Consider the following 18897-nt stretch of genomic DNA (forward strand, 5'->3'; position numbering starts at 1 on the left):
GAGGGAGGGTAATAAGCTCTCCATCCGTCCACCTTGTGTCAGTTTTGTTCCCTGCGAATCCCAGAAAGACACCACCCTCTTGAAGGGGTTGTAAGACTTAGCAGAGGTTGAATTCTTTAGAACTCTAAAAATGATCATTACAGCAATATTGCTCATTAATTTAGAAAATATTCAAGACTATAAAGGTCATCCTCAGTCCCTGCTCCCTACCCAAGCTTCAGAAGAGAAAATGGAATTAGGTAAGAAGACCTAGAAATTCCTTAGGAACCAATGCCATGAGGAATTAAACACGCACTATTCATTCCGCCACCGGAGCCGTAAACTTGATGCAATCCGCAAGTTTGCGCGGCTCCGCCCCCTTAAGGCGGTCGGCACCACCGGAGGTCGCTTAGGCTCCTGCGCCGTACTTTCACTGGGCGCAGGCGCAATAGGGATTGGCGGGTTTGAATACCATGGCGTGGGTCCCTGCAGAGTCTGCGGTGGAAGAGTTGATGCCACGGTTGTTACCTGTGGAGCCCTGTGACTTGACGGAAGGCTTCGATCCCTCGGTGCCCCCCAGGACGCCTCAGGAATACCTGAGGAGGGTGCAGTGAGTGATTTTACTCTGTGCGAGTGGACTGGGCATAGACCGGGTGCCGCGCTTGACCCTCCGTATGCGACAGTCCCTGCTCTGTTTGGGTTCCTATCTCTCGGGAGGTCTGGGCAATTTAAGATCCCTGGATTACAACCTACGGTTGGCAAATATCCTTTGAACTTGATTGCACGTTAAAAGGTGCGCTCTTAAATCTCTCGGCTTTTAATCTAGATAGTGTCAGGCGTTTTGTTGTTTAATTGGCAGTCTGAATTTTATTCGCGATTTCATAGTGAAGATGCAGCTATTGTACTACACACGAGACACGAACAAAGCACAATAATAAATTTCGCATACGTATTACTTGTAGAATCGAAGCGGCTCAGTGTCCAGACGTTGTGGTAGCCCAAATTGATCCGAAGAAGTTGAAGAGGAAGCAGAGTGTGAATATTTCTGTGAGTTTTACTAGCCAACTGGGAATATTCTAACCACACACAAATGACTAAAGCTTTTCCTGTTTTATCAATAATATGAGCTGAGTTGGGCGGTGGTGGTGGCTCATGCCTTTAATCCCAGCACTCAGGAGGCAGTGGCAGGCTGATCTCTGTGAATTCCAGGACTGCCTGATCTACAAAGCGAGTTCCAAGACAACCAGAACTGTTACACACAGAAACCATGGGGGGGGGGGTATCAGTTATGATGTATAGGGTAAGATTAGATTGCTCCCTACAAAGTTAGGCACCACTTGGAGGCCAGCCTGCATTATTTAAAAAATTACACACACACCCCAAAAATGTACTTCAATTGCTTACTAATGCTGACCTTTATAAATAAATTATGAAGGAATTTTTTTCTATGTCTTTTTAGTTACTATCAAATGGTGTGGGGTGCACATTCTGCATTTTACCTGGTATTTTCTCAGAATGGAAACACAAATGTTTACCATCTTTCTATTCTTTCCATGCATATGCTGGTCTTTATTCATTTGCTTAACCAGCACACTCTTTAGTTAGCAATTAGACTGCACTGGGCACTAGGAACACTGTAGAAGATAATAGAGAAAAGGTCCCTACAGGCCAGGCATGTTGGTAAGCACTCTTTGTAATCCTAACACTTGGAGGTAGAGACAAGAAGGTTGGGAGGTCCAGGTCATTCTCTTCTTCATTGAGAATTCTAGGCTAGCCTGGAATATATGAGAGCCTCATCTCAGAAAGAAAAAAAAAAAAAAGAGGAAAGTTTCCTGTGCTTGTACAAGTAACAGTCTCCTAAGTAACACAAAAATAACCAAATAATTATATCATCTTGTTGTTTTTTGTTGTTGCATGAAAAAAAATAAACAGCACTCAATAAATAAAATAACTACAGGACTGGTTGGCGGGGGAATGTCTCAGTAGTTAAAAGCACTGGATGTTCTTCCAGAGGATGCAGGTTCAATTCCTAGCACCTACAACCATGCTCACAACCATCTCTAGTTCTAGTTTAAGGGGATCCAGTGCTCTCTTTTCACCTCTTTAGGTACCAGGCATGCATGTAGTACACAGACATGTATGCAAACAAAATACACACCAAAAAATAAATGAAACTTTTTTAGTCAGAAATCAGTCAATTATGGTGGCACATGGCTTTAATGCCAGCAGTTGGGAAGCAGGGGCTGGCAGATGTCTGTTAAGTTCAAGGCTAGCTCAGTCTACATAGTGATTTCCAGACAGCCAAGGTCATATAGGGAAACCTATCTTGGGGGGGGGGGGATAAAGGAGGGAGAGGTTTTTGTCTTGTTTTGGAAGGTTTTTGATAATTTTTTTTATGTTTCAAGTAATGCCTTTAATGTTTACAATTAAGATATTTTAATTTAGATACTATAAGGTTTTATATAACTTCACAAGTTTTTACTTGATGTCACATTTCATGTAAACATAGTTTTTTTCAAATTTACCCCACTGAGTTTTATTAGAAGGCAATACCTGATCATTTATTAACTGTATGCTGTTTTGGAAAACAATAGTAAGGGTAGTATCTGTCCGCCCTGTATGAGAACCCCTGGGGTTGCAGTGCCATCACCATGCCCACCCCATCCCCCAAAAAGTTTAAAAAAAAAAAGTAGATCTTTTCATGTCAAGTTCTTTGAGTTATAGCTATATTTTGACCATCCTAAAATTCTTTATTTGGGGTTTATCTCTTTTTTGTTTCTTGTCACTATTATAGAAAAATAGAGTTAAATTATATCCTACAGGTTCATATCATTCATATTTCATAGAAACTTCACCCACAATTCAGTCCACATTTCTCCAAGTAAAATGATGAAGGATCTCTTTATTTTTAATGATTTATTTATTTTTATTTCTGTGCGTTGGTGTTTTGCCTGTGTGTATGTCTGTATGAGGGCCTCAGATCCCCTGGAACTGGAGCTGCGGACAGTTGTCAGCTGCCATGGGGTTGCTGGGAATTGAACCCGGATCCTTTGGTAGAGCAGTCAGTGCTCTTAACCACTTAGCCATCTCTCTAGCTCCAAAGATATCTTTTATTAACTTGTCCAAGGATTGTAAAGTGAACTACCTTTATATTCTTAAATAGTCTTGTCATGTACTAAAAAACATTTACTCTCCATCTTGGTTTTCCTCTTACTCTGCGTAAGCATAAACTCTAGTTGCAGCATGAAAATTGATTCTAACATTTGTGCTCTGATCTCCAGCTTTCAGGATGCCAGCCTGCCCCTGAAGGTTATTCTCCAACGCTTCAGTGGCAGCAGCAACAAGTGGCACACTTTTCAGCTGTTCGGCAGGCAAGTGTCCCTTTCCATCACATTAAACCTCCTTCAGCTGTTATAGTTCTTAGTCTGTAATTGGGAAAATTATCAACATACAAGCATTTATGGATCAGTTACCAAATTATTCTAATCATTAGATATATTTGGTATGTATGTGCTTTCTAAATTTTAGGGTCATTGGAATTTTGTACAAAAACTTGTTTCTTTTTAGTTTTTCACTCTCTGAAGACTATTAACTTTTCTCCCTTTAGAGTGTGAACAAGCATAGAAGTCACTGGAAATCTCAGCAGTTGGATAGTAATGTGACAATGGTATGTAAATTTCTTGGCTTAAGTTGTCCAGTGTGTGCCTGCATGAAATAATCCATATTCTAGTCTTTAAAAAGTTAATTTGCTTAGTCTATATTATTTCTGTTTTCCTTCATATGGTAATATGTATGTATATCAGTTTGTTATATTAGTAGCCTGTTTTGTTTCTGTGGGGGTCTTTTGTTTGTTTTTGAGACAGAGTCTCACTGTATTGCCCTAGCTGGTATGGAACTCATTATGTAAACCAGGCTAAACTTAAACACACGACATTTGCCTGCTTTTCCCTCTGGAGTGCTGGAACTAAAGGCATGTACCACCAAGGCTGGCCCATGACTCTTGAGAGACTTATAATATGTGAAAGTTGTCAAGATCAAAATAGAATATAAATGTTCTGTCAGTTCTAACAAAATAATAAGTAAGGCTGAGAAGTTAGGACATGTTCTTGTGGATTATTGCCTAATTATAGCCATAACAGACTGTCAAACTACAATCTTGCCCAAGACCACACCTTACACAAAAGTTCTTCCAAGTCAGGAGTGGTGGCTCTCTCCTGTAATCCCAGCACTCTGTAGGCTGAAGCTGGAGGATCATAAATTTGAGGTCAATAAGAGTGATTTAAAGGTCAGCCTAGGCTATGGGATAATCTTATCTCAAAAGTCAAGTAAACAAAATACTCATACAAGAACATCTGCCTGGCCGCTGTCTCACCCTCAGACTGATTTTCCAGAATGTTTGCTGTGGTCCTTACCTCACCCTCTATAAGTATCCAAGAGTTTCCTGTGGTGTGTATTTTCCCTGGAAGTGCTGGGTATTGAACTTAGGGCTTTGCATATGCTATGTAGTTCTTACCCCTGGCCTTGGTATCTTAAACAAGGTCTACTGTGTAGTTCTGCCTAGCCTTAAACTTGGAATCCTCAAGCCTCTACCTCCTGAGTACTGGGACAGGCATGTGCTGCCATGTAGGCATCTCTCTCATTTAGGTTGACAAATGGTGACTGTGACCTATCCAGGCTTTTAAGGATTCTTCTCAACTGTTGCTTTTTTAGAATATAAAAATATTTTCAGGATCTAAAAACACTGAAAGGGAATTACTAGATTTTCTTAGTGAGATATTGTTGTCATGCAGTGAACACATTTATACTGCTTGACAGTAACATGCATAGTGAAGCCTGTAATCTGTCCTGGGAGATACTGCTCTCTATATCATAGCAGCTTAGGTATAATCAATTAAACCCCTCAAATATTAGCAGTTAAAGATTGGAATTGGGAAAGAGAAATTTTCTGGGGGTTTTTTTGTTGTTGTTTTTTGGTTTTTTTGGGTTTTTTTTTTTTTTTTTTTTTTTTTTTTTTTTTTTTGAGACAGGGTTTCTCTGTGTAACAGTCCTGTATGTCCTGGAACTCATTCTGTAGACCAGGCTGGCCTCGAGCTCAGAGATCCACCTGCCTCTGCCTCCCAGTGCTGAGATTAAAAACCTGCGCTACCATTACCCAGCTGGCAATTTTCTTAAACTTTCTAGGGAATCACACATCTAAGAAAGTGACGAAAGCTCTCTATCTTCTGAAAGAGAGGAAAATGTATCTTTATGATCCAAATTCCCCCTTATAACTAGACCAGTCAGGGGGCAGTAAGATGACTCAGCCTTTGAAGGCAATTAATGACATGAGTTTGATCTTCAGGACCCACATAGTGGAAGGAAAGAACTCACTTCTTCATTCTCATATGTACACACACAAATGAATAAAGGAACTGGTTTGGGTTTCTGGAAAAGAGACTGTCAAGTTGAATTAGCGTTCACTCTTGCAGTTTTAAAGGTCAAGGTTCCAACAGCAGTCATAGTCTACACTTCTGGCAGTTATACTTCAAAAGAGGAATTTAGAGAGCGAAGATAATTATGTCCTTAACTAGCACTATGTCTTCAAATTGGAGTGATCAAGATATAGGTAATCCTCACCTTTTTTAGTTTGTTTGTTTTGTTTGTTGAAGAAAATGAGCCAGTTTGAGCAATGGTGGCACACACCTTTAATCATAGCACTTAGGAGGCAGAGGTAGGCTGGTCTCTGTGAGTTCAAGGCCAGCCTGGTCTACAGAACAAGTGCCAGGCAGGACAGCCTCCAAAGGTACACAAAGAAACCCTATCTCAAAAAAAGGAAAAGCAGAAGAAAATGAGCCAAAATTTTTCATTTGTCATTTCTTGCATTTGAAGTTCCCATCAGAGACATATTTGGCCTTTTTTTTTTTTTTTTTTTTTTTTTTTTTCTGTTCAGTTTAAAAATAAATAGAAATAAGTAAATTTTTTTTTTTTCCAGCCAAAATCTGAAGATGAAGAAGGCTGGAAAAAGTTTTGTCTGGGTGAAAGGTTATGTGCTGAAGGGGCTATTGGGCCGTCTACAAATGAAAGTCCTGGGATTGACTATGTACAAGTAGGTGATGATCTAGATAAACACAAGAAATGAAAGAAAGAAATACAGACATCGATTAATATATTAGTATATAGGTATCAGTTCACAGCTTCTGCCACATTCAAAACACAAACTGTTTGTGTACACCTCATGACCTAAGAGCTTCTTGCTCTTTTTTCACAGGTTGTTAAAAACAAAGCTGGATATGACTAAGACAAGCTTTTAATGATTGGGCATGGATTAAACATTAAGTTATAAGTAGTAAGAAACACCAGAAAACATGATAATTAGAAAACACTTGCTTTGGATGGCTTTTTGTTTTTTCAGATAGGAACTCACTATGTAGCCTTGGCTGTTCTGGAACTCAATTTGTAGACCAGTCTGGCCTGGAACTCACAGAGATCTGCCTGTCTCTGCCTCCCAAGTGCTGGGATTAAAGGCTTGTGCTACCACCACCCAGCTTAATTAGAAATTCTTTCAAGTTATTAATAAACTTATTCTGCAGAAGAAGTGTTGAGAGTATGTTTAAATTTTTCACGAGTTTGTGGAGAATATTGAAGACAGAGTCTTTCCCAGGGCTGTCCTGGAAGTCACTGTGTAGCCTGTGACAGCCTTGATCTTATAATCATCATGACACAACACCCAAACTAGTATTTGGCTACAATCATAAATTTTGTGTCTTAACTCCTTGCTCTTCGTAATTGACCTGCTTCTTAAGTTTGTAGATATTCCCATGAAACCCATTGTGAGGGCCAGCAGATGGCTCTGTGGGTAAAGTCATTTGCAACCAAGTCTGACAGCTTGAGCTCAATCCCCAGAACCCACATGGTGGAGGGGGAACATCAACTCCTGTTTTCCCATTGACACACCCCATGGTACATGTTTACCCACCCACATACACTCAAGGAAAACACATGCACACTTTTCATTTCTTAAGACCCACTGTGTACATCTGCATTACTGCATATATATAAAATATAAAATAGTTTGCTTGTTAGATTGTTTTGTTTTGAGGATTCCTTTTGTTTTTATGTGTATTGGTGTTTTGTTTGCATGTATGTCTGTGTGCAGGTGTCAGATCCCCTGGAACTGGAGTTACAGATAGTTGTGAGCTACCATGTGGTTGCTGGGAATTGAACCCGGATTCTCTGAAAGAGTGGCCAATTCTCTTAACTTCTCTAGCCTGTATTCTAAGATGTCTACATCTACTTTATGACTGAGGGGATCAAATATGTGTGCCCCCACCCCTAGACTCTCCATGTTATATTTCTATTTAACAGATACATTTTTGGTATGCAGTACCATATTTTTGTTTATCCTGTTTAAAACTACTTCCCAAGCCAGGCCTAGTGGTGTATGTTCAGTCTCGATTACAACATAAACAATAAAAACCTTGTTCTCAGAATGTAAAGCACTCCAAAACTCACACACACACACACACACACACACACACACACACACCTAGAAAAAACAAAAGTTACAAATAGACATCTCACAAAAAGGAAATACTAACTTTTTATAGAATGTGCCCAACCACACTTCTCACGGAACTGTTACTGATTTGGCTTATAACTATAAGGTATGTAAGAGATGTATAAGACTGTCTCAAACAAAAAAAGTTAATCTGTTCAAATAGCATTGTTTTTTAGATTGCTTACTTTAATATTTCACCTATTAAAATGCTATTCTTAGCCACACATTGTGGGGCGTATTTGTAATGTTAGCACTCAGTATTTCTGAGACGGATCAAGAGGATCACTGAGTTCAGTTGGGTTATATGGTCAGTTCAAGATAGCTCGGGCTATGTGGCAAGGTCCTGTTTCAAAATAAACCAAAAATTAAAATAAAAGCCAAGTATGGTGATGTGTGTCTTTAATCCTAGCATTCAGAAGACAGAAGCAGGCAGATCTCTGGCATTTGAGGCCAGCTTGGTCTGCATAATGAGACACTGACTTAAAAACAATTAAGCCACCAGGCAGTGGGGGTGCATGCCTTTAATCCCAGTATTCAGAAGTCAGAGGCCATCAGATCTCTGTGACGTCTGGTGCTGTGTAGTGAGACAGACCCTGGCTCAAAAATAAATATATTTTTAGAGGCCATTTGCTCAGAATGTCTCACAGTGAAGAAATTTTCTTCTGTTTGTGTATGTGTGGGTGCACATGTATGTGAAGGTGCATATGGGAGCCAAAGGCCGGCCTCAGCTCTTATTCCTCAGGTGCTGTCCATCCAAATTCACTAGCCTAGCTTACCGCTTCCTCTAGGCTGGTGGGCTAGTGAGTTCAGGGATCCATTTATTTCCTCAGCACTAGGAGTACGGGCATGCACCACCACAACCTGTGTGCCACATAGGTTCTGGACTCAAACTCAGGTCCTCATTCTTACATGGCAAGCACTCTACCAATTGAGCCATCTCCCCAGCCTCAAAGACTTCTTTCTTTTTTAGAAGGAAGTTTGGTTTGGTTTGATTTTTAAGATTCTTTTAATTTCATGTATATGAGTGTTTGCCTGCCTGTATATGTGTGCCTGGTGTCCCAGGAAGCCAGAAGAGGGGAAAGGATCTCCTGGAACTAGAGTTACAGACAGCTATGAGCCAACATATGGGTCCTCAGCAAGGGCAGGAAATACCCTCCACCACTGAGCCATTTCTTCAGCCACTTTGTCCCTCCTCCTCATCTTCCTCCTCTACCTTCTCCTCTTCATCTTCTCTCTCTCCTTCCCTCTCTCTCTCTCTGTTCATTTTCCTTTCCCTCACATAACTGAGACCTAAGCCCAGCATGTAACACACACTAACCAAGTGCTCTATCACAGAACTACATCCCCAGCCCTTGGAATTTCCTGTCCTTTGTCTGGCCAGAAACTTTGAGTCTGAACAGAAGTAGATGAAGCCCCACTTGTGCTGTCATTTAGCAGACCTCAGTCTCTCCTTTTTCTTTCAGATTGGTTTCCCCCCCTTGCTTAGTATCGTGAGCAGAATGAATCAGGTAAGCACTGTCCATCAAACAATGCATAAGGTTCTTTGCTTGCAGTGTATGTGAAAGGGTTTGGATCTATTTACTTAGTATTTCCAGTAGGCAGGGTTTTGTCTAGGCCCTGCAGTGATTCTGATTACATTTCAGTGTGGGAAAATAATGTTAATGGCTGTTTTTAGCTGAGAAAACAAAATTTCATCAAGTAAAAGGATCTGTGACAGGTGGCACATTTATTTGTGTACCTTTAATTATGAATGTTAAAGTCTATATCTGGAATTCAGTACTTGAGGCCAAGACACAGTTCTAGTTGTAAAGGGACTGTCTCAGCATAGTTCGTGAAGATTGAAATAGATAACTTATTGAATCTAAGGAGGAAAACAGATGGGATTTCATTCTTTAGTAGAGATTTTTATTGTCAATTTAAAAACAAATGAAGCCAGTCAGCACATGCATTTAATCCCAGAACTCAGGAGGCAGAAGCAGGTGGATCTCTGAGTTCAAGATCAGGACAGCTAGGGCTCTGTAGAGACACCCTGACTCAGAAAGGAAAGAATTTAAGTAGTCATAGCTAAAGACTATTATTTGGGTTCTTTGTTTTTGTTTTTTTTAAGTACCCACTTACGTTTAAGTAAGAGAATATTCTCAAGCATTGATAATTTCTTCTGTATAGTTTTAAAACAGCCTTCTCTAGCTAAGTTTGTTTCTCTTTAGATTTGGTTTTCAACTTGATTTGAATTGGTAAGTAAATTAAAGGCTCTTTTTGTAGGAATGTTTGAAATTTTTCATTAGTTACAAACTAAATTTAAAACCTATGTTGGTACTTGAGAGTATAAAACTATTTCTCTTAAAGGACTCCTTTTCAGTCAGACAGAGGCAGGAGGATGGCCACAAGTTTGAGACCAGTCTGCTCTGCATTGTGAATCCAGGCCAGTCAGGGCCTCATAGTGAGACTCTGTCTCAAGAAACAAAAGAAAAAACCAATTGCTAGGTGTGAGCCACACTCCTTGCAGTTTTCTCTGGAAGCCTAAAGAACAAAGCCATTTTAACCCTTACAGCCGCTTTTTAACTTCAGTTAATGGTACTCATGTTGAACTTGACAGAGTTTATCTCTAATGTCACTGTTTCCTGTCCCCACCCCACCTCTTTTTGTTTTGTTTTTTTAGGCAACAGTTACTAGTGTCTTGGAATATCTGATTAATTGGTTTGGAGAAAGAGATTTTACTCCAGAATTGGTAATATCGCATCTTTTTCTTTTCATTATGCAGACAAAATTATGTTTACTTATGTGAGATGTGGCTGCAGTATTTATACTTACATATGTGTATGCATATATATGTATTTATGTGTCCTGCAACTTAAAGTCCAAATCTTGTTTATAAATAAGGATCTTATAAGAAAAATGAATATATTTTCCTCATGAAAAAAGTCACCGGGACTAGGAATACAGTGAATTGTAGTACTTAGGAGGCAGGTACAAGAGTTTGAGGACAGTCTCAGCTACATAGCGAATGGTAGGTCAGCCTAGGCTACAGAATAAGACTTTGTCTCAAAAATACAAAAAAGGAGGCAGGTGGTAGTGGCTCATGCCTTTAATCCTAGCACAAGGGAGACAGAGGCAAGCGGATCTCTATGGGGTTGAGACCAGTCTGGTCTACACAGGGAATGCCAGGACATCCTGGGCACAGAGAAAACCTGTCTTGAAAAACCAAAAAGAAAAAAATCAGAGGTGGAGCGCACACTTTTAACAGTACTTCTTCACTTGGGGCCTTTTTGTTCTTTTAAGCCATGTTTTTCTTTCTTTTTTTTTTAATTCTTTTTTTATTTATTATTTTACATGTCGATCCCAGTTCCCCCTCCCTCCCTTTTACCCTCTCTGGCCTCTCACATGCACCCTGACCACCCTCCCCTCCCATCCCCCACCCCAATTCCACATGTAGGTCAATGCCATCCAGGTGGAGTCATGTAGATCTGTCAGGTCATTTGAAGTAGGGACTAGGACTTATGCCTCTAGGTTAAGGGAGTATCCCTCCATGGGGGATGTGTCCGCAAGGTCCTTTTGTGCACCAGGGATACATCCTGGTTCCACTGTCTGAGGTCCCTTAGACTGGTCAGTCCTTCTGGCTGAGACCCATATTCAGGGGGGCCCATCAGCTCCTCCTTGTTCAGGTCAGCTGTCTCTATGTGTTTCCACAACCCAGTCTTGTCCTCTCTCTCTGCATCTGGATTCTAGTTCGACTCAGTGTTTAGGTATGGGTGTTTCCTTCTGTTTCCAACAGGTATGAGATGAGGGTTCCATGGATAAGTTAGTTGTTGATCTCACTATCCGGGAAGGGCATTTATGGTAGCCTTTCCACAGTGGCTCAAATTGTTAGTTGGCAGCAGTCTTGTAGGTCTCTAGACCTTTCTTTAGGTTCAATTTTCTCTTCAAACCAATAATGGCTCCCTCTTTTATGTTCTCTCTCTCTCTCTCTCTCTCTCTCTCTCTCTCTCTCTCTCTCTCTCTCTCTCTCTCTTCTGTCTTCTATCCCTACCCTGACTCAATCTTCCTAGTCACACATGCTTTCCTCTCCTCCCCCTCTCTTTCTCCTACTTCTCTCTCCAGTCACTGCCCCCTCCCACTTCCCCTGTGCTCTGGGGGGACTTGTCCCTTCCCCCTTCTGTGAAGGACTTTATATGAATCTCTTAGAATACCCCTTGTATCCTAGTTCCTCTGGTGGTGTGAATTATAGGCTGGTGTTCCTTTGCTCTAGGTTTAAAATCCATATATGAGCGAGTACATACCATGTTCCTCTTTTTGTGACTGGTTACCATTCAGGATGGTTTCTTCAAGTACCATCCACTTGCCTGCAAATTTCAAGATACCATTATTTTTTTCTGCAGAGTAGTATTCCATTGTGTAGATGTGCCACATCTTCTTTATCCATTCTTCAGTTGAGGGGCATCTAGGTTGCTTCCAGGTTCTTGCTATTACAAATAATGCTGCTATGAACATAGTTGAGCAGATGTCTTTGTTGCATGGATGTGGATCATTTGGGTATATGCCTAAGAGGGGGATTGCCCAGTCCTGTGGTAAACTAATTCCCATTTTCCTGAGGAACTGATCTCCAAAATGGTTAAGCCATGTTTTTCAATGAAGTAAGAGTTTATTGAAGACATTTTTAATACAGATTTTAAAGGATGGGAGTTAAGAGGGGAAAGAAAACTTTGTAAATAAAGGGCAAACCAGGAACATGGATGTGGTCTTCTCTGACAGTCATTCCTATCAGTCAGGTATATACCTGAAATGCTAACACAGGGTAGGCAGGGGAAAAGGCCTGCCTGGACTACATAGTAAGTCTGAGACCAGCAAGGGCTACAAAGTAGGCTCTGTGTCAGCATGTATTTTCATGAGATAATACATATTAAAATCACATGTACTGATTTCCCCCACCCTAGGATCATATCTGACTTCCACATAATTTTAACCATCCTATACACTGTAAGAAGTCTGAATTCTAAACAATTCAAAAGTCAGAAATTCTATCTGAATAAGACTGAAGATATATTTTCTTCTGTTCCCTTAATATTCTTAACATTTTTCTGTGTAAACTGTTGCTTTTTTTTTTTTTTTTTTTTAGATTTATTTATTTATTATGTAGCTAGTGTTCTGCTGGGAATTGAACCCAGGACCTCCAGAAGAGCAGCTAGTGCTCTTAATCACCAAGCCATGTCTCCATCGTCCTACTTTTGTATTTTATGAATGAAATACCATTTCAAGAATCTAGCTCCATGAAGCCCCAGAACTTTGTGCTTCTTTAGGGATTCATCTGGGCTCACGGCTTCAGAGTCCTCACTCCTGTGCTGCCTTCCCATTGTCCCTGGCTTCTGTAAGGCAGAACGCCATGATGCTAGGGAATAGTGAGGCACACACAGCTGCTGATGGGACCACTCAGCTAAGGGAACCCAGACTGTTTTGTTTGCAGTCCCATTCCTTTGTGTGGATCCAGGAGACAGGTTTTAATACTGAAATGGTTTGCACTACTGGATAAAGAGCAAACTTTTATATACATCTTTAATGAAGATTTCCCCTTTAGTAGTACTAAGGATTGAACCTCAGCTTTATGCATGCTAGACAAGTGCTTTACAATGAGCTGTGCCCTTAGCCCTCATTTTACTATTTCATTTTGAGACACAGTCTCATTAAGTTGGTCAGGTTGGCCTTGAACTCAAAATCTCTGTTTCACTCTGTGAAGTGATTACACTACAACCCCACCAAACAGAAATTGAAGAGTTTTTCTTGTACTCCAGTGTGGTAATGCATACCTTTATTCACAGCATTATAGACACAGAGCCAAGCAGAAATCTAAAATAGACAGCAGTCAGGGATACATAATGAGACCCTGTCTCAAAGGCCCTGGGAGTGGGGGTGGGGGGGACCTAAACTGCAGTACAAATATCAGAAATCAGTTTGCTGGGAATCAGGAGCTATTTTGAAGTATCTAGTAGCGTAGGTCTGTGGTTAGGAGATGGAGGAGCTATCATTTGATTTATTCATAGCGTGTAAGCAGGAAACATCATTGGCCATTTTGAAAAGCAAGTTAAATGGGTGCTTCATTATTTGTCTATTTATTGTTCCTTAAATTTTTACTTAGGGAAGATGGTTTTATGCTTTGTTGGCTTGTCTTGAAAAGCCTTTACTACCTGAGGCTCATTCATTAATTCGACAGCTTGCAAGAAGATGCTCTGAAGTTAGGCTCCTGGTGGTGAGTTATAACGTATATTTTAGATACTAATTGTCAACTCATGTATATGGTGGAAAAGAAGATTCCAGTGCTATGTTATGTAACATAGAAAAATGTGGGATATGTTATTAGTTGAGACTAAAGAAGCACAAAACCAAAAAATATAGTAGATTAAATAACATAAAACCAGATAGCGTGGAGAGGACTGCAGTTTAAGTCCAGCCTGATCTATACAAAGGGGGTGGGGGGCAAACATAGCACTGTGCACCTTTAATCCCACCATTTAGAAGGCAGAGGTGGGTAGATTTCTGTAAGGCCAACTTGGTCTACATAGTGAGCTTCAGGCGAGCCACAACAACATAGTAAGACCTTCCTCAAAAAAAAAAAAAAAAAAAAAAAAAAGAAAAGAAAAGAAAAATGAATATGGTAAAAGAGTTTTTTTTCTCCCTCGGGTAAAGAAAGTCTGAAGGTACAGATAAGATCTAAAATGACTAGACCCCAGAACTTTGGTTCTGAGCTCATGACTTCCACCCTTCCCTTCGTCAGTTTTGTGTTACTGTAGCAAAATACCCGAGGCTGGTGTTTATTAAGTATGGAGGAACTGAATCCAGGTCCTTGAGTATGCTGGGCAAGCGCTCCCCCCCCCCCCCCGCCATATTGGTTTGGTCTTGGAAGCCCAAAGGCCCCACTTGTTGTTATACCTCCCAACTACATCATGGTATGGTGGGGAAGATCACCTAACAGGACTGTGTCCACAGCAATCCCCGTGCCATGTGCACTTGTAACGACCCCTGTTGTAGTGCCTGTAAAACTGGAAGCCTTGCAAACAGCATCAATTTTTTTTTTCACCCTGTGACAGGGTCTCCCTGTGTAGCCCTGGCTGTCCTAGAACTCATTCTGTAGACAAGGGTGGCGAAACTCAAAAGATCCACCTGCCTTCCTAAGTGCTGGGAATTAAAAGTGTGCACCAGCACTGCCCAGCATTAATTATTAATCCTCCTGAATAGCATTTTGCTTCAAATGATCTTGGGCTGGTGACCTGAGCTTGATATCCTGGGAAACATGCACTAAATAGTAAAATAAGAGATTATAGCTGGAGCTAAAAACCTGTTTATTACAATGCTCTTTTAGCGTGCACAGGGTTCTAGCCACAGCACTGCTTATTTCAAATGTGATAGTCCAAGCCTGTCAGCACTGGGGAGGCAGAGGCAGGAGGATTAAGGGGAGCCTGGATACTACATAGGAATTTTAGGTCCCACTGGGCTATATGAAACCTAAGCCTCAGAATAAAATAAGGGGCCTCTTGTAAGTAAAGAATGCTGATAGTTGGAGACCCCCAGATTGGTTATCCAACATCCAACTGGTCAGCCCTGAAATTGTGAGTTGTGTTCATAAGTAACAGTATGTGGTCTAAGCAGATTTGGGGGGGGGGCTGTAAAACAAGAAAAAGAGGTCATGAATTTGAGAAAGAGCAAGATGGGGGTACATGGAAATGATTGGAGGGAGGAAATTTGGGAACAGGGAAAATAATGTGTTTATATTTTAATTTTATAAATAAAAGATGGGCCAGGCATAGTGTCATCACATGCCTTTAACCCCAACACTCAAGAAGCAAAGCAGGCAGGTCTCTGAATATCAGGTCAGTCCATCTGGACAGCTTATTCCATGTGGTGATGACTAACATCTAATAAGACTTCCAGGTTTTCACCTTAAAAAGTTTATTATGAAAATATTTGAGGGAAGGAAAACTGTACTTTTTCTGTTTTTCAGGGCAGTAAAGATGATGAAAGAGTTCCTGCTTTGAATCTGCTGATCTGCTTAGTTAGCAGGTAAATTAAGAAATCCGATACCCTGTTCATTATCAGTAGCAGGCAGAAGGTGCCAATGCTTCATTCGTTTTCAGTTGCTGTGTATTTTTGTCTAGTATGTTTAATTTCATTTCCTTTTCTTTTTTTATCAGTACTGGGGATAGAACCTGGTGCCTTGTGTGTGTAAGGCAAAGGTCTACCAACTAAGCTGCAGCTGCATTCTTTGTTTGATTTAATACCTTGTATCAGAGTGTCCTCTGAATTTATTTGAAAATATAGTCTAAATCTAAACGAAAGGCACACATTTATTTTAGGTCCTTTCCTGGAAGGGTTTTTACTCATTGATCAGTGGTTTGTTGTTATTGTTTGCTTTGTCTTGTTTTTGCTAGCACCTTTCTAAAACTTTGTAATACATTTAATTAAATACCCAGGAGTCATCCCTCCCCCCCAAAACAAGATATGTTTTGAAAACACACACATCTAGGGGGTTTTTGTTGGTTTTTTGAGACAGGGTTTCTCTGTCCATGCTGGCCTCAAACTGAAATCCACCTGCTTCTGCCTCCCAAATGCTAGGGTTAAAGACATGTGCCACCACTGCCCGGCTCATCTTGTTTCTTGATCTATTAATAATTATGATATTTAATATATTTAATTATACTGGCTACTTTATAGGGAGCATTTTCTTAGTGTGTCATAATAGATAGGCTTAGAGATGGCAGAAAGATGGGAAGTAACATCCCTACTTCCTGAACATCACAGGGGTAGTATATGGTAGAGATAGGATCCAAACCCAGGCAGCTTTCCTGAAGAAGGCAACATCCCCTCCTCCCATTTTTTAAATGTGTATGGGTATTTTTCACATCTGGTAGAAAGGCTGTACTTTAGTCTCTTTATTGAGTTTTGAGCTTTTACTGTTATAGGTAGTACTGTACTTGATATGAATGCACACACTGAATTCTTTTTTCTTAATAGGTATTTTGACCAGCGTGATTTAGCTGATGAGCCATCTTGATAGAGCCTATCTCCTGGGGATGGAAAGTAGTTCTTGGAAGGCAGCCTAAGTCTGAGGAAGCATAATGCCAATTTGAGGACAGAGTTCATCGCTTCTTCAACACTATGTGAAGTGTTTCTTCTTAATCTGCAGCTCAAGTTGATATTCAGAATATAGACAGTATTGGTTTGAGTATCTGAAATAGCTAAGGAAAAGCCCACGGGGTATCTGATGAACAGGTGCAATGGTTTCTTTAGTCATGTGCACTGAAAATAGACCAAGTGTGACTTATTACTTAAGCAGCTTGCATAAAAACAGGAAATTTTATACAAGTCCCTGGTGCTGTTTCATTGTTTGTTTACAAGTATACATACATATTTATGTTGAAATGTGTTTTGACTACTCAAATTTCATTTGACTCTTGAACAAAATAAAAGACAATTGATGATGTCCTTGGAGTTACAGTTCATATAGATGAAATGGTGAATGTGATCATAGTCAACAAAACTAACCAATGTCCAGGTTTAAACCCAATCATTTAATTGTACCACCAAATCTTTTTCTAGCAAAGCATTTTCAGTAATGTCCTAGTAAGCTATGCATGGTACAGCTTGTAATCCCAGCATTTGGAGGTTCTAAGCCAATTTGGGCTCCATAATAAGTTACTACCTCAAAAAGGGAGTTGGGGAGAACTGGAGATGGATCAGTGGTTAAGAGAACTTGCTGCTCTTGCAGAGGACTTGGGTTCATTTTAGAACCTACATAGCAGCTGTCAACCATCTGTGACATCAGTTCCATAGGATCTTTTTTTCTTTAAGATTTACTTATTTATTATATGTACAGTATTCTACCCACATGTATGCCTACAGGCCAGAAGAGGACACCAGATCTCATTACGGATGTTTGCGAACCACCGTGTGGGTGCTAGGAATTGAACTCAGAACCTCTGAAAGAGCAGCCAGTGCTCCTAACCACTGAGCCATCTCTCCAGCACAGATACATAAGATCTTATACCATCCAGGTGTAAAGTATGCCTTATACCTCTCCACCATCCAGATGCCAGGCATGCACACTAGTATACATAGAGGTAAAACACTTCTATACATTAAAAATAAATAAATCTGTATAAAGTCTAAAAACAGGAACATGTACCATGGCTGGATTTAAAGCTTCACATTGTTTTTATTTGTTTTGGATAGGTAGATGCTGATATGGTACAAGATGAAGTGTCAGTTACAGTTTAATTTCCATAGCTAGTAGCATAAAGTTATATGTACTACTCACAGTAAAATTCCTGAGTGGGGTAATGTTTACAAAGCAGTTTTGCTTATGCAATGGATAAGAGGTATAAACTATTACCTTAATACAGTTCCTTTCTACTAACAAACTACAGGATTGGTATTGTTGCTAAGACAGGATGTTATTCCATAATCCAGCCTGACCTAGAAGTCACTATGTAGCCCAAGATGGCCTCAAACTTGTGTGAATCTGTGCCTCAGTTTCCTAAATATTGTAGTTACAGTCATGAGCCACCAGACCTGGTTTACTAGAGGATTGTGAACAAAAGTGAGATTAAGTGATTTAATTAAGTGAACAAAATTGATTTAATTTAGCATAAGGATATTTTGGGTGCTGGAGACTTCCCTTTAGAAATGAACATTTTAAACCATAAGACCTTTGCACAATAACCCCATGCATTTCTTCGGGACTCTAGAATTGTCCCCAACCTCATCCAGCTCCTAGCTTCTCACAACAGAAATGGTTTTGTTTTGGAGGTCATTAATAACCCACTGTGGTGGTTTGAATATAAATGGCTCCCATCGGCTTACATACTTTAATGTTTAGGGAGTAGCATTAAGAGATGTGGCCTTAGAGGAGGTATGTCACTGGGGGTTGGCTTTGGGGTTTCAAAGGCCCAAGCCAGTCCCAGTATCTCTTCCTGCTGCCTGCCCATTACTCTGGGTGCTTTCTACAGCACCATCTCTGCCTGCCGCCAAGCTTCCCACCTTGATGATAATGGACTATACTCTGACTGCTAGCAAGCCCCAGTTGAATTCTTTCTTTTCTAAGAGTTGCTATAATCATGGTGTCTTCACAGCAGTAGAACACTGACTTAGACACCCACAAAATATAAAGGAAGGCTAAATGTCAAAAGCTTTAGAGAACTACTTCACAATGTATTTGTAATTTTCATGCCTGGAGCATTGGTGTTCATTGACACTAACTACTCAAATGTGTGTTTATATACTGCAATTTTTTTGTTATGCTGTGTGTGTGTGTGTGTGTGTGTGTGTGTTGGTGTGTTTGTACATGTGTGTACCTGGGCTACAGCATATGTATAGAGGTCAAAGGACAATTTACGGAA

At 40.3% G+C, this 18897-nt stretch overlaps 1 protein-coding gene across 1 annotated transcript; it reads left to right on the forward strand.

The window, feature by feature from the left end:
• The first annotated feature begins 433 nt into the window (after window positions 1–433).
• On the forward strand, window positions 434–16921 carry Gemin2 (gem nuclear organelle associated protein 2). The gene is made up of 10 exons (XM_051195887.1): window positions 434–589; window positions 942–1026; window positions 3261–3350; window positions 3587–3646; window positions 5951–6064; window positions 8980–9024; window positions 10176–10244; window positions 13644–13754; window positions 15504–15562; window positions 16514–16921. Exons 1-10 carry the CDS (start codon window positions 453–455, stop codon window positions 16551–16553), a joined length of 810 nt encoding a protein of 269 aa, XP_051051844.1. The 5' UTR covers window positions 434–452; the 3' UTR covers window positions 16554–16921.
• Window positions 16922–18897: the final 1976 nt, after the last annotated feature.

This window comes from Phodopus roborovskii, unplaced genomic scaffold, assembly GCF_943737965.1.
Source record: "Phodopus roborovskii unplaced genomic scaffold, PHOROB, whole genome shotgun sequence".
Lineage (NCBI taxonomy): Eukaryota > Metazoa > Chordata > Mammalia > Rodentia > Cricetidae > Phodopus > Phodopus roborovskii.